At 40.6% G+C, this 23,185-nt stretch overlaps 1 protein-coding gene and 1 non-coding gene across 2 annotated transcripts; both read left to right on the plus strand.

The window, feature by feature from the left end:
- Window positions 1-466: 466 nt before the first annotated feature.
- On the plus strand, window positions 467-549 carry TRNAY-GUA (transfer RNA tyrosine (anticodon GUA)). The gene has a single exon. It is a non-coding gene; the product is annotated as a tRNA-Tyr (tRNA).
- Window positions 550-18,716: 18,167 nt separating this feature from the next.
- LOC147447835 (uncharacterized) lies at window positions 18,717-19,665 on the plus strand. Its single transcript, XM_086523686.1, has one exon. It carries the CDS (start codon window positions 18,931-18,933, stop codon window positions 19,663-19,665), a length of 735 nt encoding a protein of 244 aa, XP_086379812.1. The 5' UTR covers window positions 18,717-18,930.
- Window positions 19,666-23,185: the final 3,520 nt, after the last annotated feature.

Raw genomic sequence — 23,185 nt, forward strand, 5'->3', positions numbered from 1 at the left:
TATAACACTGTTTATTACGTAGTTTTGTCTTCCTTTTTGATCTTAACTTCTTCGGGTAATCAACAAGCCAGCCTTTAGCAGGGGCTGAAGATAAAGTAGCCTTAGGTACTTAAAGTGGAGGTAACGTAAATGAATTAATAGATAAAGACTAAGTTCTTTAACGTCGTCTGAGATGGCTGACTCAGATGAAGTAGTAGGCGAATTTGTTTCCTTTTCTTAAGGAAAGGAGTTACACGTAAGTTTAAGGAAAAAAACAAACCTATAAATTAAAAAAAACCAAAAAAGCCATTAGCAAAAGCTTAAGCAAGAGTATCAAATCCAAGTCAGCCGTGTAATTTAAAAGCATATCAAAGGGCATGCATGTGTAAGAGTATTGAAAAAAGACCTCCTTACCGGATATCCCACCCGCCATTAACAGTGCCTAGTGCTCCAGTGGGCAATTAAGTGACACGCAAGAGAAAAAACAGGGAGAGTGGCTGAGTGGTTAAAAGCGACAGACTGTAAATCTGTTGAAGGTTTTCTACATAGGTTCGAATCCTGCCTCTCCCATCCCAATAAGTGGCAGTTCAAAAAAGATGTTAGCTTTTATAGATAGCGAAACGTATATTTAAGGCTTTGCCTAGGCTAAAAAAAACCAACATAACTATACAATGGCCTTAACTGCGTGCACAAAATCTCTCTCTTTTACCCACATCGTCAGCAATGACTAGACAGTCTTGCTTCCCCTTACTCCACCCACCTTTTTCGTTGGATTGACTTTTCCCTGCCTAACGACTTTAAACCAACTAGTACACCATTAGACTTACTAAATACCGACGCAGTCAAGTTGATAACAAACATTCTTGAGATGAGGGGCTCGGCTCAAACGATTACATAGACGAGATTACCTTCTTGCCTACCTTAGGCGCAGTTCCTTTTAGAGTGGGCCAAGGACCCATCAAGCTCTATTTACGTTGATTAGGAAACGGCAAAACGCTAATCGGAAACTAATCATTATTTTCTTTTTTATAGAAACATAACCAAGCCAATGCAAAAGCCTATGCTTGTTTCCGCACCCCGCGCTAAGTACACACAACCATAATTGTGTATATGGTTATAATTGCTGGGGCCAAGTCTGTGCAGAGCTGGCGCGTGATTCATTTTTGTCAGTCGCAGATCCGCCAAGGGCAATGCGATTTTGTCTCAAAAGATGCTATACAGCCAGCTCGGTGGACAAGCAATTACTCTTGAGATCTTCCGTTAACTGGGCTAAAAGCTAAGCTAATGCTAGCATAGACAGAGGCTTTTATCTATATAAGCTACAAAATCAAAAAGCAAGAAAAGAAGTAAAGAAAAAAGATAAGAATAACATTAGTAAACCGGCCTCACCGGCGTCAAAAGAAGAAGGATGCGGCGACGCTTTGAAAGGAGCTCTTTTGTTAATATAAGAGAGAATATTTATTGTGTTTTTAAGTTTTTTTTCTACGATACAACTTGTGTCTATGGAGCAGATAAGGGTTTTTTTGTTCTCTAGTTAAAAAGTAAAGACAAAACAAAAGCCATGATTATTAAGAAAAGAACTAAAAAAAGAAGTTTTATTTTAATTAAATAAAACTGATTAATTAGTAAAATGAAACATTTTGTTTCGAAAACAATTATAGAAGAACTGAAGATTTGCGTTTATTGGATATTGATTCGCTTCAGTCTGGTACGGTTCACGCTTTATCTGTTTTTAAAAGAGCTCATTTTTTTATTAGCTAAACTTTTGCCCTATCTAGACTTGTTTTTTATTTGTATATAACTGACAGAGGCCTTAAGCACACATTTGACCATTTTTTTAATATCACGTCTCTATTTTACCTTTCCTTGTATGATTTATTAAACTCGGTGCTTTTTGATCCTTAGTTGTTCTGAAAAATGGAAAAAAAGATATAAAACAAAGTTTTATTTAAGTAGTTTTTGCCTCCTTTTGCTTTTATCTGCTACTTTTGTTTGGATAGTTTTTAATATCTGGCATTTTCCTTACGGCCTAAGTATCACATCCACTAATTCGCTCATAATTAAGTCATAATCTAAGATTTCCGATTATATATTGTTGACTATCCGCACTTTGTTTATCTTGTTAGTATGCTCTTTTTAACTAGTAATGGTTATTTGTTTACTAGAATTAAAAGCTCTTTTTTTAAGAACTTGTCTAAACAATTGTCGTATTTTAAGGGTTCGTTTTCTTTTCATGGTAGCTCTATTTACACCTCTAGATATCTGGTATTAAATTGTTGGTTGTTTATTTTTTTATGTTTTAATTGAATTAACCTTTTTTGTAACTTTGATTACGCAAACTTATAAAAAAAGAATTGCCAGTTATCTCCGTTCAGAGTTCAGTAGCTACTTAATCCTACTCCCACTCCCAGTCGGCCTGCTTGACCCTTTCAGATTCCCTGAGTCTGCACTAGCAATAGTCGTAGTTGTGGCTGCTATAGGGTTAGTGTTTATGATATTGATTTTATTCATAATCTACAAGGCCCTTCCACCTATTCCCAAAGAAAAGAAGGAAAAGCGCTCAACAGGCTATTGGGATGGCAGAAAAACTTCGAAAGTGTTGTAGCTGTGGCAAAAGAAGGTAGCGCAGAGAAGATTTGCTTTGCAACAAGGAAAGGGTGCAGTTGGGCTTTTATCGACCCAACCCCCCCGCACTGATAGCTCAATTGGATAGAGTCCCTGGCAATCAGGTAGTTAGAGGTTCAACTCCTCTTCGGTGCCCATCGTTTCATGCCCGACTCTACGCCGTACGGACGGGACGGATAGAAAATCTATTTGCACTTGGGTGAAATTGCCCGGCCTGCCTCACTACGCCCTGAGAATGAAGTAATAAGACTTATTTTCATACGCTCATCAGTACGTAGACTACCTATAGCCTGCGCGGTTCCGTCAGTCTAGCATTAAATAGATAGCTTATTATGCTTGAATTTCTTCAACTATGTCAAATATGCCATTTTCTGCAAGCAAGGACAAATGGCACTTTATCCCGTGATAGAGAAATCATTTACATTTAGTGGTCGAATCGTTGATTTCAAGCAAGCAAACCACGTTATCTTCCGGTTTCCTGGTATTGCCGTCTAGAGCGGTGCGTATCCACTCTTGCGAGTGGATAGCGTTTTGGACAGCTGGGCCTAGACTGTATTACAATGAAACTATCATTTATTCTTCATTTTCGCCATCATCTAATTGTATCGGGGTAGACATCTCAGTTGAGGTTAAAGTGTAGGGTACATTAGTTACTGAAGAGTTTGAAACCTCTGTTACTGGAGATTGATCTGTACAAGTTACTAAAGAGTTATCGGTGTTTGGATTCTCTATTATTGTTACTGGAGTTTGATTGGTTAAACTGTAGGGGATAGTTGTTATTGAAGAGTTATTAGTGTTTGAAACCTCAGTTACTGTTACTGTTACTAGAGATCGATCTGTACAAGTTATTAAAGAGTTATTGGTGTTTGAAACCTCAATTAACAAAGATAGCGTTGTAGAGTCTATATCCCGTTTCTCCGAAATACCCAATAGATCACGACGTCCCTGTATCTCTTCAACTGAATCCTCGCTTAATGACATAGCTTCATTATAGAATTGGTGCATTCTCCCTAAGACATTTTCTATATTATATGCTTGATGAAAGGAATCTTCAGTTTGGGTAGATATTGAATCTTCAGTTTGGGTTGATATTGAATTTTCAGTTTGAGTTGATATTGAATTTGTAGTAGATATATTTGAATTAAACAAAAGTGGCCTTTCATTAGAAAGAACTGAATTTACATTAGGTTTTAAATTATGATTAAATATCCATTTTAAACTAATAAGGTAAACTATACCTTTCATTAAAACTATTATCCTATCAATATTATTATGCACTTGGTTGTAGTTAGGTTCAATACCTATTTGTTCTAGTTGTACCCGGGCTGCATTTCCTGCTGTTGCAATATCAGATAGCATTTCATCTGAAGTTCTACCTAAAACTTCTAATTGCATTTGAGCTGCTGCAATATTAAATAGTACTTCTGTAGAATTTCTACCTAATTGTTCTAATTGTATTCGGGCTACATCTCCTGCAGCTACAATATCAGATAATATTTCCTCTGAGGTTCTATTTATTATTTATAATTGAAATTCATTAGAATTTACCCTTTCCGATATTATTTCACCTAATGATACTTGTGAAGAGTTAACATTTTCAAGAACTTGAGATTCCGTGTAACTTGAAATATCTTGAGATACTGTTGAACTGGGATCAATTCCATTAAAATAGTAAACAACTGCTGCTACAGCTACTGCTACTACTATTCCTAACAAAACAATAACTTTTGGGTTTTTATACCATACTGATGATTCCTCTAGCTTTATTGTAGAAGTTTCAGGCTCATCTACGTGATACGGTATTGATTCAATCTTATTAAAAAAGTTTATACTGTAGTAATCAAAAACAAAATATACAAAAACAAAAGTTATTAACACTTGAAGTAAAATTTTTAATAGTAACTTCTTATTTGCCATTGTTTTATAATTTAATATGTATGATACTATTAATGCTATTACTATACTATAAATAATAGGTATATTAATTGTAATTAAATCACTATTAAAATTGTTAATTAAAATAAGTTCATTTATTGAACTTAAATAACTATTATTTATTATATGAAATATTAATGAAAATAAACTTACTACTTTTAATAACAATAGTTTTAGGCTTGATAAATTAGTACTTATTACTGAATTTACTATAGGACGAGTACTTTGTATACTCAACGAAGAAGTTGTAGAAGAAAAACAAGAAGAAATTGGCAAAGAAGCAATTGGTTTTGATGCTTGGGGTAAAGATGAAGAAAATTGAAATGTATTTGTTTTTAGGGCTGAGGATTTCTCTTTTGATTGATCCTCAGCTGCAAATAAAGAATTGTCCGATGATAATGGTTTAGGTACAGGCAATAAAATATCTGACGTAGACGATATAGGATCGGATACGTTAGATATAGGAATGGATACGTTAGATATAGGAATGGAAACGTTACATACAGAATCCGGCACAGGTGATACAGGATTAGGGTTACCACGGGATTTGATCATGCCGTGTCGACCGACACCGCGTCGATCGACAGTAATTGGTTTGACTACAACCTGTAAATGGAACTAATAGATAACTTCACATATCACCGTGTCTGGTTCAGGAACCAAATCCTTCACACCCGTACTTACCATAATACTACTACTACCTGCACTGGAGCCTCCGTCACCTTCATCTTTGTCTTTTTTTCTTCTTTTTTGTGTGTATTGTATTATCTATCTGCCTCTCCGGACACAGTATCTTGAGTACCGATGATGATGACCACATCTGCTGGCATGTGATTTTTGAACATAAAATCGAGTCCTTGTAAATGAGCAAAGCCAGGTGCTCTTATTTTACAACGATAGGGACGATTGGTTCCATTACTGACTAAGAGCACACCAAATTCTCCTTTAGGTGCTTCAGCTGCACTATAAATAGAAAAAGCTGGTACAAAAACCCCTTCTGTATAAGGTTTAAAATGGTGAATTAGAGATTCCATGGATTTTTTCATTTAAGGTCATGATAAAGGACATAGCTTACGATCATCAGCTTTAATTGTGCCGCTGGGCATTTCATTGAGACATTGTACGATAATTCAAATACTTTCTCACATCTCTTCAATACAGATACAATAACGATCGTAGCAATCTCCCCTAGTACCCACTAGTATGTCGGAATCCGATTAGTCATGAACATCGTAAGGTGCTGCTTTTCATAAATCCCAGCATACTCCCGGTTAGGATAGATAGGCCCCTTTGTCGAGCTTTCCCCCCAACGGAGCCGTACGTGAAAGTTTCCCTTCATACGGCTCGAATGCGTTTCCGGAGGCCCGCCCCTGTAACGCATCTGCAGGCGCTTAGGGATGAGGGGCATTTAAAGTCTATGCGTAAGCGTACATAGCACCAGATTTTGGATTGAGAGTTCGGTTCATTTTCCTAAGCTTTTTGCTTGCCTCAGGCCACTTACCGCGTGGCCCACGTTACGGCAAAAAGCAGGCAACCGTAACCAGTAAAGTCAAAACGCTACATCCGCTTCGCAGCAAAAAAGAGATAGCTCCGATGCACGCATAGATTAAGGGCTTATGCTAAGCTGGCCAAGACTAGTTACCAGTCCACAGAGCCTGGCTTGTAGGAATTTATTTCCAGATCTCCATACTTCCATACCGCCACAATTTTACGAAAGACACGCTGTTTACCCTTTATCCGACCCAATTAAACTCTGTGCTTAAAGCCGCCTCCTTCTTTAATCGATTTGTGTTTCTTTAATTTAATTCAATTTAAAGCGGGTCACGTACTTGCAGACTCAGCCTTTGCTTCTCAGGTCTTTCTTTACCCATACTCTGTTACATGCTTAGCCCTTACGGACGCACAGATAAATACAGGCTTATCATGTTCCATCAATGGCATCTAACCTATGCCGATTTTAGCGAACCGTGCTCTACTCCAGTGAACTCATGCAGTTTCAATATACCTAGAGGCCGAGGGTAAATCCGTTCACGGCTGGCCTATCAGACTAACCAGTCAAAGATGGCCCTAGCCTTGCCTTGGTTATGCTTTACTGGGCTTATACACATTTGCTTACGCTACCCTTTCCTCAGCTCACCTTAGCCTCTATTTTGGATTAAGAGACGTTGTCTTCAAGGCTTCATACCAAGTCTTTACAGTCAAAGCGTGCTTGAGCAAGGTCGGGAAGAACCGTTGCCTGATGGGAACCTTCCCCATATTGCTATCGATGTCTTCATGTCGCACGACCTCTTAACATTACACCACCGAATCCCCGATCCAAAGCTTACTATGCAGTGACGGTACCGATATCCACTAATCATTATTTCCAGATGCGGTTGTTGGTTGGCGTTTCCTCCGATTCGTCAATACGAGAAGAAAATTATTATGTAAATGAAAAGGTGTCTCCACTCAAGCCCAAAGGCAGATCTTATGCCACTCCACCTGATCATATATAACTGGCATACATCCTAGCTCCCGAGACCCTTTCATAGAATTCCAAAGCCATCATGAAAACGTAAATAGGGGTAAAAAGGTAAACAAAAGAATTGATTAAAGTAACAAATAAAATTAATTCATGTGTAAATTTTATTTTTACCCTTTTGTTTACCTTTTTAGTGATTATCCAATAAAGACCTGCCAATAAAATGATTCCCGAAAGTTTAAGTATCCAAGAACAAAGGGTTGGGTCGAAAGAATACGTCTCTAGAGGAGATGAGACAAAATCGCTCTGTAAGCCAGTAGCACCCCCAGTAGTGCTTGGGTCGGAATTGTCAATTTCAATTCTAGTCTGCTCTGGTAAAGCGACTTCCCTACGGGGGTTTTCTCTTTGTGCTCGTTCCCAAAGTAACCGCCCCTCAAAGCGTAACCTTTCTTCCCCTAGTCGACGTTGGGTTTCTTGTTGGTTATACAACACTTGGAATTGATTTCGATAGCGTTCCGCAATGCTTTGGAGCCTTTCGACTTCTAAAAGCGCGTTACGCCATTCATTCCAAATGTGTATAACAAAGCATGAAGAAATACTGCAAGTTATAATACTCCCGAGGGCAAGGCCCAGACCTAAAAAAATAAATTCCATTGTTAAAATTTATCTTTTTTTTTGTTTTGCCTCGATGACTCAGAGGCTGTTTTATTTTCCATATTCATGGTAGTTTCTTAGTGGTTGGTTATAGTGGCAGATCCTTGCCCTCGAGGTGGGGTTTAGTTTGAAAAGTCATACTGCGCACGCACGCAAAAAGGGTTCATATAAGAAGTATGATCCCTTCGTTACCCTCATCTTTGTCTTTTTTTCTTTTTAGCTTCTACCCTTTCATCATAGATTTCTTTCACAAATTCTGAAAAGGGGCTTTCACTCATAGAAAAGAAATAACCGTGTTTAAGCTCTATCTGATAACCTAATTTTACTGCAAATTTCAACTCCTCTGTAAAATATACACCTGTAAATGTACCTATAGGAAAGATTAAGCTTTCTGGTTTAGGATCTCTATAGGGAAGAAATGGTCTTTTTATTGAATCAGGACATGTTACTTTAGCCTCCACAAAGCCAAATAGCGAATCTAGATCGCACCCTTTAAAAGAAGTTTTCCATACAGGTTTTCCGTTGGGCATCGGTTTTGTCATAGCATAAGGATATAAAGAGTTTACATCGTAGTAATATAAATTCTTACCGTAGGGTATGTATACGTCAGTGTGACCACCATAATAGCCTCGCCGAATAAAGGCTGATTTGTTTGGTTCTGGTCTATAAATAGGATACGTTTGAGAATAATAATGGGTTCGATAGATTTTCATAGCCATTGACGATACGGTCAGGTTATTTCTTATATCTATAAGGTATCGATTCCAATATTTTTCTTGTGCTTTCCTAATAATTCCAGCCAAAAGTAAGATATCTTGATCCAAATATTTAATTATTTCTGAGTTTTTCTCTTTAATATTGAACTCATTCAGTTCTTCGTGAGGTATTGAGCCCTTACTACCTAATTCTGGGCACATTGTCTCAGCTAAAGACTTCAAACTGCCTGGCAATAGTCTTAGGGAATCCCTGATGTCAAGTACCGGTATTTTTGGTTTCTTTTTATTATATACAATTATTTGATATACATTATGTTCCCTAATAATAGGCTTTATTATGGACTGACCTAAGAGACACTTTCGTACTACCCGAGCATTGTGAACAAGTAAGTATGTAAATAGTTAACATCCCCCTTTTACAAGTTATGTGCTTGAAAGCTCTCATGTAAGTTATGTGGCTCTGGCAGGTAATATTTCATCCTACAAAGTCTACATCAAACTGGTGGTACGTCATAGAGGTAGCCCCTCGTAGTGCAAGGACGTATGAAGGCTACCATGTGCCAATCACAACGGCATCAATGGAGGAGATCAGAGAAGATGCTCAATCAGAAGCCGCTGCGGTGGTGCCAGACGAGCATCAAGATGCTACTACTCTATATGGGGTGCATGCAGAGGAGCTACAAAATGAAACAGAGGATATGTGTTTAAACGGAGAGCTCTATATAGATATAGGAAGTTATGCTGAGTTATGCGAGGATGAGAGAGAGATCTCTTAAAGCCACAAATATTGTATTTGAACAATTTTGCTCCGTGTTGTAAAAGCTCTGGCTCTCTACACTACAAGAGGCTATTCATATTAGCGACGCTCACACAGCGACGCTCAAAAAAAATAAATCCCGGCGTCGCTATGAGCGTCGCAAATTTACAAAGAAATTTGCGACGCTCATAGCGACGCCGGCTGGGCTAAAAAAATAACCGAGCGCGCCCAAAAACTCAGATCTCAGATCTGAGTTTTTCGGCGCCCTCAAGCAAGGACCAGGTAACGCTCTCTCTCTCTCTCTCTCTCTTTTTTCTCCACACACACACACACACACACACACACACACACACACACACGAGGAGAGGAAGGAGAGCCAGGTATGCTCCTTCCCTCTCCTCATTCTCATGTTCCCTTCCTCTCTTTCTCTCTCCCTCTCTCTCTCTCTCTCTTTTTCTTCTCCACACACACACACACACACACACACACACACACACGAGGAGAGGAAGGAGAGCCAGGTATGCTCCTTCCCTCTCCTCATTCTCATGTTCCCTTCCCCTCTTTCTCTCTCCCTCTCTCTCTCTCTCACACACACACATACACACACACACATAGTGTTTTTGAGAGAGAGAGAGAGAGAGAGTACAAACAAAAACAAAAACGCACACACACATACATAAACAAAGAATGCACACACACATTGAGAGAGAAAAAGAGAGAGAGAGCATGCATAAACAAAAAACGCACGCATTGAGAGAGGAAAAGAGAGAGAGAACATGCATAAACAAAAAACGCACACATTGAGAGAGGAAAAGAGAGAGAAAACATGCATACGATCCAAAAAAACGCACACACATTGAGAGAGAAAGAGAGAGAAACTAATTTAACGTCGTAGGAAACTAATTAAAATTAAAAGAACTAAAGATCTAGCCGACGAGGAGTTGAACTCAAGACCTATTATTCAAGAGGGAAATGGCATAATCAATCTATCATACTTGGCATGGGTGATAGAAAGGTTATACCATTTATCTCTTTTTATTGGCACACACATCCACACACGCGCACACACACAAGAAGAAGAGAGTTATAACATCGTAGAAAACTATCTTAAAAGACATTAAAGATTAGGTTATATGTAGACTTACATTAAATTAGATTTAGGTTTATTTTTAACTAGATTTACGTTTATTTACGCTAGATTTAGATTTACGTTATATTAGATTAGATTTAGGTCTCCATAGACTGCGATGCCTGCATGAAGCGGGTGAAGAAAGCCCTCAATGGAATATAGGGTATTGCTGCCTTCACTCATGGTGGGCTCCGTTGATCCAAAAGTACTGGTGAAATGTCTTCAGAAGATAGGGAAGAAGGTGGATCTTCAGGGCGGCAAGAGTCACTACATCCCCGACACAATGACCATCTAGACAACCTCTAGTCATTCAACAGCAACTTCAAAGTTAGTAACAAGAGCAAGAACGGTGTAAAGGGCCAATTGCTGTCGTCAAATGTGGATGGAGATGAGACAGCGTCACCGTCGGAAGTTAACTCTCACATCTTTAGTGATGAGAATGCCAACTCTTGCCGAGTTATGTGAAAAATTATGTGTTAAATCAGTTTTAAGATTCTTATAATCCCTGTTAGTTTAGTTCTTTGTTTTTAATATAACATAATTTACGTTAGATTTAGATTTATGTTATATTAGATTAGACTTAGGTTTATTTAGGTTTACCCACACACACACACACACGCACACACACAAGAAGAAGAGAGTTTTAACGTCTTAGGAAACTATCCCAAAAGACGTTAAAGATTAGGTTAGATGTAGACTTACGTTAAATTAGATTTAGGTTTATTTTTAGTTAGATTTACGTTTATTTAGATTTACGCTTATTTACGTTAGATCGAGTCCACGCAAGAATTACTTACGGTTTAGGGTTTAGAGTTAGACGAACAGTGAAAAGATCTACTGTGAAAAGATGTTAAGATGTTGTGAAGTGCTACAGCTACAGAAGAGGCAAAGGGGTTTTGTCCACTACATGCAGTATCATGTAGACGTGGGTGTGTAGATTTCTTGTACCCACAAATATAGGTATTGACCAATAAAGACGAGATTATAACCTGGTGGTTCTGATCTCCGTGCACCTCTAGACCGAGGTGTGCGGGGATTGGACATGACTAGAGAATGTGAGGTAAAGAGAGAGAGAGAGAGAGAGAGAGAGAGAGAGAGAGAGAGAGAGAGAGATAAGACGAAGAATGCCAATAGAATATTAAATTTGTTGTGCAGGTTATAAGTTTTTTATCCTCATTATGAGTAGCGATGAGGATGTGGGACCGTCCAACCGAAACACCTATCTCTCAACGAGGGTCTTATGTCCTTGTAATCAATGCAAGCATGCTGTGCGACGGACAAGACGTGTTTCTTTGCAGCACGTTCGTGAATTTGGCGAGTTTGATCCATCTATTATAGATCGAGTTGTTGCCAATTATAACTCGTCGGACTCTCACGCTGGCCAACAAGCAGCAATCTTGCAACCCAATAGACGTGTTCGCAGGCGCTTTGGTCAAGCAGCATATGTGAGGCCACAAGATGTAGCCTCTGACAGCTCGGGGGATGATCATGCAGAGCACATTCCCAACGAGGCAATGTTTGAGCCCGAGATTGATGAAATGATCGAGACGATCATGGATTCAGAAAGGCTTATCTATGATGATATGAAAAGTGAAGCCGATACGCCATTGTATAATGGAGCACGTATGTCTAGATTGAAAGCACTCCTGGTTCTTCTCAACATGCAAGCAAAGTTTGGATGGAGCGACACTAGCGTCACAGCGCTTTTCAGGTGATCTATTACAATTAGTTTACTTTAATAAAACTCTAAATGTATAATGATCTGATAGATTTTTACACGACTGTATCATATTTTTATGTTGTGTAGATTGCTGAAAGAGCACATACTACCAGCTGACAATGTGATGCCAGATTCCCGAGATGAAGCAAGAAAGATTTTGCGAAACTTGGGGATGGATTACAATTCTATCCACGCTTATCCTAATGACTGCATTCTTTTCAGAGGGGAATACATAGACATGGAGAAGTGTCTGAAATGTGATTCCGAAAGATATCGAGGAGATCTCCACGGGACATTAATTCCACAAAAGGTTTTGCGACATTTCCCTCTGCTTCCTCGCATCAAGCATTTCTTCGAATGTAAGTCCATGGCCGTCCTAGCATCATGGCATGAGGAGAATAAATCTTCGGATGGTGTGCTACGAATTCCTGCAGATTGCGTAGCGTGGAAACATATAGATGGAACATGGTCGGATTTTGCCAGGGAAGCTCGAAATTTGCGCTTAGGCCTGGCTATGGATGGCGTAAATCCATTTGGTCAAAGATCAACATCTTAGAGTGTATGGCCCGTTGTCATCGTCAACTACAACATTCCCCCGTGGTTGACTACAAAGAAGGGGCACCTATGGCTAAGCTTGATTGTGCCAGGGCAATATAAAGTGGGGAATATGGATGTGTATCTTCGTCCACTATTGGAAGAGCTACAACAATTGTGGATTGGCATAGAGGTGGTGGATATGAGCCGACACACAGGACGACGGAATGCTTTGATCAGAGGCATTCTAATGTGGACCATGCATGACTATCCCGGGCTAACATAATGCTCAGGTGATCTATTGACACTCCTCACTCAGACACTGCAAATATTTTTTTTTCCCATAGTTGATCTATTATCATGTGTATACATGCAGGGCTTCAAACAAGCGCATACAAAGCATGTGTCACATGTGGACCTAGACTGAATGCACGTAGGGCACCCTCACTGAAGAAGCAAATCTACGAAGGTCATCAAGCATATCTTCCAGAGAATCATGTGTTACGCGAAGGCTTTTTGGGAAGAGAGCCACCAAGGATGTCTGCACAAGCATGGTTAGAGCAGAAGGAGATGTTCGATGACGGATTTCCTCCAGGGATGAAGAGACTATCTCTATGGTACGAGTTACCATACTGGCCCCGACTCATGATCAATCACTTGCTCGATCCAATGCACATATTCAAGAATGTGGGTAATCTACTATGGGACCATCTGACCGGAAAGAAAGATACTTTGGGAGCCAGAGTTGACCTTAGAAATGTGGATGGTATGGAGCAATATTGGCCGCAAACAGCGTCTGATGGATTGATAAAACTCCCTAAAGCACCATGGATTTTCACAGGAGCCCAAGAACGCAAAGTAAAAGAGACCATTCGATCTTTGCGGACCCCCACTGGCGTAATGCACTCGCTCCGAACGTGTTTTACTAAAGAAGGAAAGCTTACCGGTTTGAAGTCACACGATTGGCATAAAATGTGTCAGGTACGTTCATAGTGGACTTTAATATCATTGCATAAAATGTGGACTTTAATATCATTGCTGCACATACTTTACAGTTTATTTTACCGGTTGCCATTGAGGGATGTTTGTCTCTCGACATCCGTAACACAATCTACAAACTTGCAAAGCTGGTGCAATGGATCTCACAAAAGGAGATCAACGTAGACTCCATACCATTCGCCAAACTAAATGCTGCGGAGCTTGTGTGCATGTTTGAGAAACATTTTCCTACTACAATGCTAACCATTCAGGTGCATCTTCTTGTTCACATAGTTGATGAGGTGGAAATAGCTGGCACAGTTCATTCCAGATGGATGTTCTTCTTAGAGCGTTTCATGAAAACGCTTAAGGGATATGTGCGTCAAAAGGCACGTCCGGAGGGTAGCATGGCAGAAGGTTGGTTGGTATCAGAGTCTCTAGTGTACATTGGAGAGTGGCTAGACGGATTTGATAAATCCCGGGACACGCTATGGTGAACCATAGATGATGAGCGCATATCTGGGATTGTCATGTGCAATCTCGGTGTTGAGAAGAAGATGACGGAAGATCTAGAGGCTAAAATCAACCGATTTTGCATGCTTCACAATCCAGTGATGCAAAAGTGGATTTCACAATATGAGGATGCAAAGCAAGAGCGACAAAGGGCACGAATCGAGTGGAGACGGGGAAGACGACCACCGATGCACTATCCAACGGTTCTGGAGAGCCTAACAACCTTCATGAGCTTAAGATGGTTGCACAACCAATTGAAAAGCGCACAAGAATGCGGTGACGAAGTGACTGAAGAAGAGTGGGAGTACTCTCGGGGTTGCGCGACCAAGGTAAGTTTGCAATGTACGACTAGCAAGTGACTTTATTTATAAACGTTTGAACGGCCACTCATAATCTTTGTTCGTTGTAGTATAAGTCATACACAGCAGCATGGTGTAAAGGTCGACATTTTAGGGTGGAACGGATCGACAAAAAGCGTTTTACTCAAGATTGTGGAATCATGGCAAAATTTGAACAGTCTAGTCGACGACGTTCCTCTGATGCAGATCCTGTGGTGGCGGAACTCACTTACTTCGGCACGCTGCAAGAGATTTTGAGGATCGATTACAGAGGATTTTTTGTCGACTTGTTCGACGTGCAATGGTTCAAGATAATCATGGAGGGTCGCAACACTACTGTGCGTAGAGGAGAGTCTGGTTTTCTTGAGGTGGATTCTACTAAGAAATGGACTGACCTAAGAGACACTTTCGTACTACCCGAGCATTGTGAACAAGTAAGTATGTAAATAGTTAACATCCCCCTTTTACAAGTTATGTGCTTGAAAGCTCTCATGTAAGTTATGTGGCTCTGGCAGGTAATATTTCATCCTACAAAGTCTACATCAAACTGGTGGTACGTCATAGAGGTAGCCCCTCGTAGTGCAAGGACGTATGAAGGCTATCATGTGCCAATCACAACGACATCAATGGAGGAGATCAGAGAAGATGCTCAATCAGAAGCCGTTGCGGTGGTGCCAGACGAGCATCAAGATGCTACTACTCTATATGGGGTGCATACAGAGGAGCTACAAAATGAAACAGAGGATATGTGTTTAAACGAAGAGCTCTATATAGATATAGGAAGTTATGCTGAGTTATGCGAGGATGAGAGAGAGATCTCTTAAAGCCACAAATATTGTATTTGAACAATTTTTCTCCGTGTTGTAAAAGCTCTGGCTCTCTAAGTACCTTCCATGGTGTATAACGCTCTTTTCTACTCGCGCTCACATCTTTTGATTGAAAATTCTGAGTTTTCGACTTGCCTCTTCTATCACTCAATTCATTGCGTCATTGTATTTATATGCGTCGTTACGTCATTGTATTTAATGGTCTTTGCGTCATTGTCTACTCTATTCATTCAATATTAAGTTTAAATATTCGTGTGTTTAATGCAGGTATGGATGATGAGGAGTTTCTTTCTTCTTTGTCACCGCAACAGAGACAGTGGTACGTGGAGCGTCATCGCCCTGATGGACATTCTCAGTTCTCGCGGCGGCATGGTTAGTATTAGGGTTGACTCTTTTTTATTTTCTATATTGTTTTATAAATGTCGTTATATATTTATACTTACTGAAAGCTGTCTTATTGTCTTTTTTTGCTAAATCCGACAGATACGCCGCTTGGACGCGATGAGACGTCTGACTAGACGACGTCAGTTTAGCCGTAGCTAGATAGCATTAGTTTAGGGTTTCTCATAGCTTATGTATCATGAGACGGATTTTATACGTCTTTTTGAACCATGTATATTATTACATTTGTCACCACAGTTCCTTTTGCCAATCAATTCTTTATGCCTATGATGTTGTACAATTGTCATTATTACATTTGCCAATCAATTCATTTTGCTTATGATGTGTACAATTGTCAATTTTGCAAACAATGCGTCTTGTGGGTGACTATTTTGGGTCTATTATCTACCCTTGCACTTTTTTTAAAAAGTGAATCAAGTACAATATGGTTGATGGGTGGCAAGGCATTGAATGCCTTGCCACCAAAAAAAAAATCTCTCGGGCGTCGCTATAAGCGTCGCTATTTATGGCTCTGTAGCGTCGCTATAGTCTTCTGTGTAAACGTCGCTATAACCGTCGCTATAAGCGTCGCTATGAGCGTCGCTATATAGCGACGCTCTCGTAGCGACGGTTTTAGCGACGTCGGGGGTTATAAAAACCCAGTGTATTTTCGTCGCTAACAGCGTCACAAGAGCACACAACCTCTTGTAGTGCTAAGTACCTTCCATGGTGTATAACGCTCTTTTCTACTCGCGCTCACATCTTTTGATTGAAAATTCTGAGTTTTCGACTTGCCTCTTCTATCACTCAATTCATTGCGTCATTGTATTTATATGCGTCATTACGTCATTGTATTTAATGGTCTTTGCGTCATTGTCTACTCTATTCATTCAATATTAAGTTTAAATATTCGTGTGTTTAATGCAGGTATGGATGATGAGGAGTTTCTTTCTTCTTTGTCACCGCAGCAGAGACAGTGGTACGTGGAGCGTCATTGCTCTGGCGCATCATCGCGCGTTCCTACTCCATCCGTCTCCCTCTCTTTCGGAGCATTCGGCGCGCTCCGAAGCTTCGGCGTCGACGAGACAAGCTTCACACTCGTCTAGACACCGGCGCTCTAGTGGTGGCGGTGGCGGTTGTTGTGGGGATTCCGCCACCGATGCCTCCACACCGCCTCGTGTTCGACGAGGCTCTTTACCCTCCCCTTCTTTGCCCGCCCCCACACCAGCCACAGCATCGCCATCTACGCCAGGTTTTGCACGGTTGACTGTTCCTAGAAGCTACACACCTCTACCTACTCCGCCAAGAGCCACCCCACTCGACACTCCTCGCTTCGGGGCCCAGACGCCGATGGAGACACCTGACGTAGTCGTAGTGCTATCGCCGGTTTCCCTTCCGCGCCAATCACTGGGGAAGCGCTAAGTAATGGTATAGTAGAAGAATCGCGTGAAATGCAGGGCAGGACAGGATGGCGGGGCTTTCGATACCCATGGACATTTCTCGGGTTTCTGCGCAGCTATCGAAGTGCTCCAACGCAACGACTCCTGTATTGGGTATCGAAGGAAGTCTGCCAATGCAAGGTCGGAGATAGCTTTCCAACCGAGTTGCCTATCCGTCCACGCAGAAAGCCAATGACGGCAAGCAAACCAAACGGAGAGCTGCGACTCCGCGATGTAATGATCCAAGCCCTAAGGTAGCGGGAGAAGGATAGCGTCATGCCTGATCTGTGGAATGACCCATCTACGTACGATGGAGTGATTTAAGCCAGGTAACGATAGTGGCTGATTTGCGGGACAGAAACTTTCGTGGTTGGTGTGGTGATTTCCTCGTGTTCCTCAACGCTTCAAAGAAAAGAAGCGCTCGAAAAGAATAATAAAAAGTGAAAGAAAAGAAGGAAGAAAAAAACAAGTTTTTGAGATTCTAAAAAATGATTTGATTTTGTCTCAAAAAATTAGGGGGGATAAGACCTTATATAAAGATACAATAAAGAAGTTACTTAAATTTAAAACAAACGCTAACTTTTTGAAGATTTGTAATTCATGTAACTATACTTTTAGATTAGTAAATAAACTATCAAAAGATTACAACAAATTTAAAACAGATGTTAATAAGCCTGTAACCAATATGTTTACTGAAATATCAATTCCTTTATCGGTTTCAGAACCAAACCCCCCGTATCGTCAGTGCCAGATCCTTTATCTATGCCTGATCTTGTATCGTCAGTGCCTAATCCTGTATCATCAGTGCCGGATTGTGTATCGTCAGTGTCCGATCCTATATCGTCTACGCCTGATAGTTTGTTGCCTATGCCTAAACCTTTATCGTCGGCTGATCCTTTATTGTCACATGATTCTTTCTCGTTACCTTGCTGCTGAGGATCAATCGATAGATCAATCCTCGGCCCCAAAATTAACAATAAATACGCATAAATCATCTTCGTCAAAACCCGTAGCTTCTTCGTTGAAACCAATTGCTTTTTTGCCAGTAGCTTCTCCGTCTTCGTCCGCAGCGTCGAAACCCGTAGCATCTTTGCCAATTGCTTCTTCGTTGAAACCCGCAGTTTCTCAGCTAATTGCTTCTTTGCCTTACGCTTCATCATCGAAACCAATTGCTTTTTCTTCTTCTTTGTCGGGTATACAATGTGTTTCAACCCCGCATATAGTAAATTCAGTAATAAGTAATAAGTTATCAAGACTAAAACTATTGTTATTAAAAGTGGTAAGTTTATTTCCATTAATATTTCATATAATAAATAATAGTTATTTAGGTGAGATAAATGAGAATAGTTTAATTGACAATTTTAATAGTAATTTAATACAATATGATATAAGTATTCTTTTAAGTATAGTTATAGCATTAGTAGTATCATACACATTGAATTATAAATCAATGTCAAATAAAAAGTTACTAAGAAAAATCTTATTTCAAGTGTTTATAACATTTCTTTTTGTTTCTTTTCTGAGACAAAAAAGTTCTTTTTTTGCGTGGTAGCTACACCTTTTTATTATTATTACACAGACACTTAAGAATTAGTTACGTTAGAAGGTGCAAAATTAATTGGAGTAGGAGCGGCTACCATAGCCCTAGCAGGAGCAGCAGTAGGTATTGGAAACGTATTTAGTTCCATGAATAACCTCACTAAAAAAAGAAATCTCTCCTTTATTTTGAATAACCTCACCAGAAATCTCTCCTTTCTTTTGAATAACCTCACCATATATCTCTCCTTTATTTCTAAGAACCTCAACATATATCTCTCCTTTCTTTTTAATAACCTCACCATATATCTCTCCTTTCTTTCGTTGAGAAAGGTATTCTTGTTTGTTGCTCTTTTTTTAATTTTATTAAATCTAATTGGGCTTGGGTTTGCTGAAACAGCATACTGTATGAATATGGGCGCTAGTAGTTCTTCAATAGTAACTCAAGCGTCTTCACATTCACAATTTATGCAACTAAAGGAGGAGGATTGCCGTTCAATCTTATTTGAAACTTGGCAAGATTGTGATAAAATACTAAAAACCTGCCAACAAGGCAGATTGCCCAGCGCTGAGAACGGTTATGAATTCGTTTCACAGCTGCAGCCTGCGCAAATAAACAATCTAGTAAACTCTATCTCTGCCAAGTTAAACCCCTCCATAGTCAGCGAAGCCACAATGCAGGAATGGGCTCAGATTTCGGTACAGTTTAAGGAGGCAAACTCCCGTCTGTTCACGTCGTTCCATAAGGACCTTATTCCTGGCTTGATGCTCATCTCTGGGGTATCTCTCCCTTTAAGCATGTCCCCGGAAGAGGGCATAGAACTCCTCTTGAAGGTCCCCTTCTCCCAGGAAGTGATAGCGCATTATGCTGCGCAAATAGTCTCCCAGGCGCAACCTTTGATTGACATGTATAAAGCCCTGATTGAGCTCTTGCCTTCGACTCCAGAAGTAGTTTTTGTTGAGCAAGACATGCTGCTGAATCCAGAAATAGAAATAACTGTTTCGCAGGAGGAGGCGGATAAAATCCAAGCCGTTCATAATAAAGCCAGGGACGCTGTCCAGATTTTCGTTAAGTTCCATAGGCTTAGAAGCCGGATTCGTAAAAGGACAGCCTTTAAACTTAAACGTAGACGTCGTGGTTAAAAAACCGTCTCACGGGCAGAGCGGACACCCTGGGAAGGGTAAAAACCACAGCTGACGACTGAATCCGAATATTACGGATTACATATATCAAGTAATTACTTTCTTTTAGGGAAGGGGTGGTTAAATTATTCGGTAACCAACCTAGAGATCATCAACGACAAAGATTGACTTTTTTGTCTTTTAATTGAGTTAATTTTCTTTAATTACGTAAACTCATTTTGAAATAACGCAAAAAACATTTCCAGGGTTGGGCTTTCCTTGACCCAACCCCCCCGCACCGATAGCTCAATTGGATAGAGTCCCTGGCTTTGAACCAGGTAGTTAGGGGTTCGAGTCCTCTTCAGTGCAACATCGTTTCATTTCGGGCTTCGATAAAGCTATATACCACTAACTCTCACTCTTATTAAGAAGAAAGCTTTCACAACTTGCAAGGTAAAGCATGTATCTTCCACCCGGTATTATGTTCAGTCCTCTTTCTTTCAGTTCTTGTTTTATTTAAAGTAAGCGGTTCCCTACGCTTTTTCCTATAGCCCACCTTTTCCATGTTTTAAATCCTATGCCAAGACTAGGGACCGAGGGGCACAAAGTGTCAAGCAGGGTTGGGTTAACCTTTCTCGCCGATCCAATTTATACTAGGATCAGAGGAATGAGTTGAGAACGCCACTACGTTCCCGTACCCTTTGCTCTTAAAAAGTATCGTTGGTTTTCCCTGCATAATCTGGGCGCATGGTCGAATACGTCCAGTCTAGTGTTGGTAATTCCGTAGAAATAAATGGATGCACGAAGTTCATTCTAACACCGTAGACACCGAGAGTTTAATTGGTTGAGCCATGAAGTGCCGAAGGGCAATCCCAACGCAAACCGTAGACATTGATAGTTCCTCATACACGCCTTGTTTCTAAATTACCATGTTATCGCCATGACGGGTTTCGTAACCTCGTCGTGTACTCGAAGCGACAGTGAATTGATCTCTAATCACAATCACCCACTCCTCTTAATGGTGTTGCTAGGGCAAACAAAACAAGCCAACCACGGGAAGGAAGGCAAAAAATTGAGTAAATAGAAGCAGAGGATCAATAATGTCTGGGTTATTGCACTGGACCACTTTCCCTTCTTTCCTGCTTTCGATACTTTCTGCCTACAACCTCTAGCCTTTCTTGCTATCAAAGCAGTGCTTGCTTGGTTGCGGGGAGGCTAACCTTTCTTAGTTCCACGAGGCCTACTTTGGCTGCCTTTGCAGGATATCGCCTATCTTTACTTTTTAGGGGTTAACGGGGCTATCTTTCTTTCTTGATCGTATCGGTTCCTTTTTTGCTTTGTACGTACCCTGCATTAGTCTTGATCCTAAGTGGCGAGGCAAGGAAAAGGTATTCTGTACAATGAAACAACGAGGGCCGCAGGCAACGGGAAGTTCATATCTATGGCAACGCCAATCTATCGGTTACACAAAAATGCGTCGCGCCTTCGCTTCGGCTGCCCCCTTCGTCCCTTAGAGAGCAGTAAGACTTTAGCCATCGCAAATCAGTCAGTACTAACGTGTTCATCCCTTCGGGCCTCAATTTATTCATGTATTCAAAGCGGCAGCTAAAAGTTCAAGTGCTTCGCCGTGTTACACGTAAGTAGGGTCTAAGGTTGTATAACATAGTGACGAGGCTCTTGTCCTAAGCGTAGTAATGCGATTAGGCCATGCCAATACGATTTCAGCGGCTTCGCGCCTACGTATGCCCTGGTTACGTGTTATCGCTTCCCTTCGAAAAGGCTTGTATTTTCTCTAGGTTTCGAAGCAACACAGAAACAAGCCAACCTATGTAAGATTCAGCTTGCCAAGTTTAAGTTTAAGTTCTTTGAGCTAACCTCGTTCCCTTATTAAGCTACTGCAAGGCAGCTAATAAAGTAGCAAATTGCTAATCTATCAATCAATACATGGAAAGTGGCAGCTTGGACAGTCAGCTTCATGGCAGCAACATAAAACGGGATAGTCACGATGGGCAGCCTGTAGCCGCAATGGGGCTTAGTTGGGAGAGTTAGAAGCAGATAGCTTTCGGTATAGCGTTTCGCTATTCTTGCATAAGTGTTGTTTTCTCTACATCCTTCATTAGGGTTTTTTGCTCATTAGGCGAATGTGCTTCTAGACAACGCGCTGAGCTAGAGGCATACGTTTCTGACTTCGAGATGGCATGATTCACTTTTTTTGCCAAGCCAAGCTTTTCACGCTACAGGGGTTGGGCCCCAGACCAGTAGATCTGGGCGAAGACAGGATTTTTGGGGGAGAAGGCACTTAAAAAAATCCAATACATACAAGAACTTTAAAAAAGACCGAGGATATAATATCTTTAAGCCAATCTGCCAAAGTGGGAGGGTCCCTTCCCAGTCAGGCACTGAATCACTTGAACCTGAGCTACTGCCCGAAGCAGGTTCTTGTGGAACTCCCTTCGAATTGTTAGTAAAGACTAGGGAATTAGAGGACTCTGCCTGTGGCCTTTCCGTAGGCATCGGCGGAGTTTTTGAGCGTTCTGCACGCGAAGCAAATAAACATGAGAATAAGGAAAAAAGCTAATCCATTAGAAAAAGGTTTCTATTTGATTTTCATTGCCTCAGGCAGGATAGCGAATAATCTTACTTTACTAGCGGCCTTTAACTTGCTTGATAAACCAACAGAGCTTTAGATGTCAGCGTCCCAAGCAAGGACTACAACGAGCCATGCCCGTGTCATTAACGGCCAGACTCCTATACATAGTGACTCTACACCGTTTAAGGTATAAAGTTAACTGTAGATAGCCCGACTTACAGCTTATAACATAAAACTTCCTAAATGCCAGCCAAAAACGAATAGGCAAAGCACTGTCAGACTATTTGAATTGCTTTAATATGCTAAAATAAAGCAGAAAATAAGGAAAAAAAAAGATTCCAATTCCTATCTTATTCAATCATAACGACTTTACCTGTCTCTGTCGAATCTAATCTTGCTGATAACTCAATAAGATGAAGCAATAGCCATAAAAGAAGAACTGCCATGAATACCGGAACAAAAAAAGAAAGGATTCATTAGGTACGTACTTACTAACAGTATCGTTGCCTCTGCTTGGTAGCTTCATAGCAGGTGCTTTTGGTCATTTCTTAGGGTCAAAAGGAACCGCCATAGTAACTATTACGTGTGCTTTATTCTCTTTTACTTTCTCCCTGACTGTTTTTTACAAAGTTGCACTGGGAGCCAGTGCTTGCTATATAGAGATTGCTTCATGGATTTCCTTGGAGATGTTTGATGCTTCCTGGGGCTTCTTTGGCGACTGTGAAGTCACCAGATGAATTGCCGGATAGATCGATTGTCTGGACACTGCTGTTGCTTTGTGGCGAGACGGGCTCGACTCACTCTATGGAATAATTTTCTTTTTTAGAGCCCCATAGCATGTTGAAAAAGGGGCCTGGCCTACTATACTCAAAAACTGCCCTTGGCGGCTCCTGACCATGTCTCCAAGACACGGGTAAGACTTACGGATCATGAACTACAGATCGGTGCAGA

Source organism: Adiantum capillus-veneris, chromosome 11 (genome assembly GCF_014529385.1).
Source record: "Adiantum capillus-veneris isolate H3 chromosome 11, ASM1452938v2, whole genome shotgun sequence".
NCBI classification, from domain to species: Eukaryota; Viridiplantae; Streptophyta; class Polypodiopsida; order Polypodiales; family Pteridaceae; genus Adiantum; species Adiantum capillus-veneris.

Excerpts from the sequence above, each read along its gene's own strand:
- LOC147447835 (XM_086523686.1), top strand. The coding sequence starts at position 18,931 with ATGAATATGGGCGCTAGTAGTTCTTCAATAGTAACTCAAGCGTCTTCA.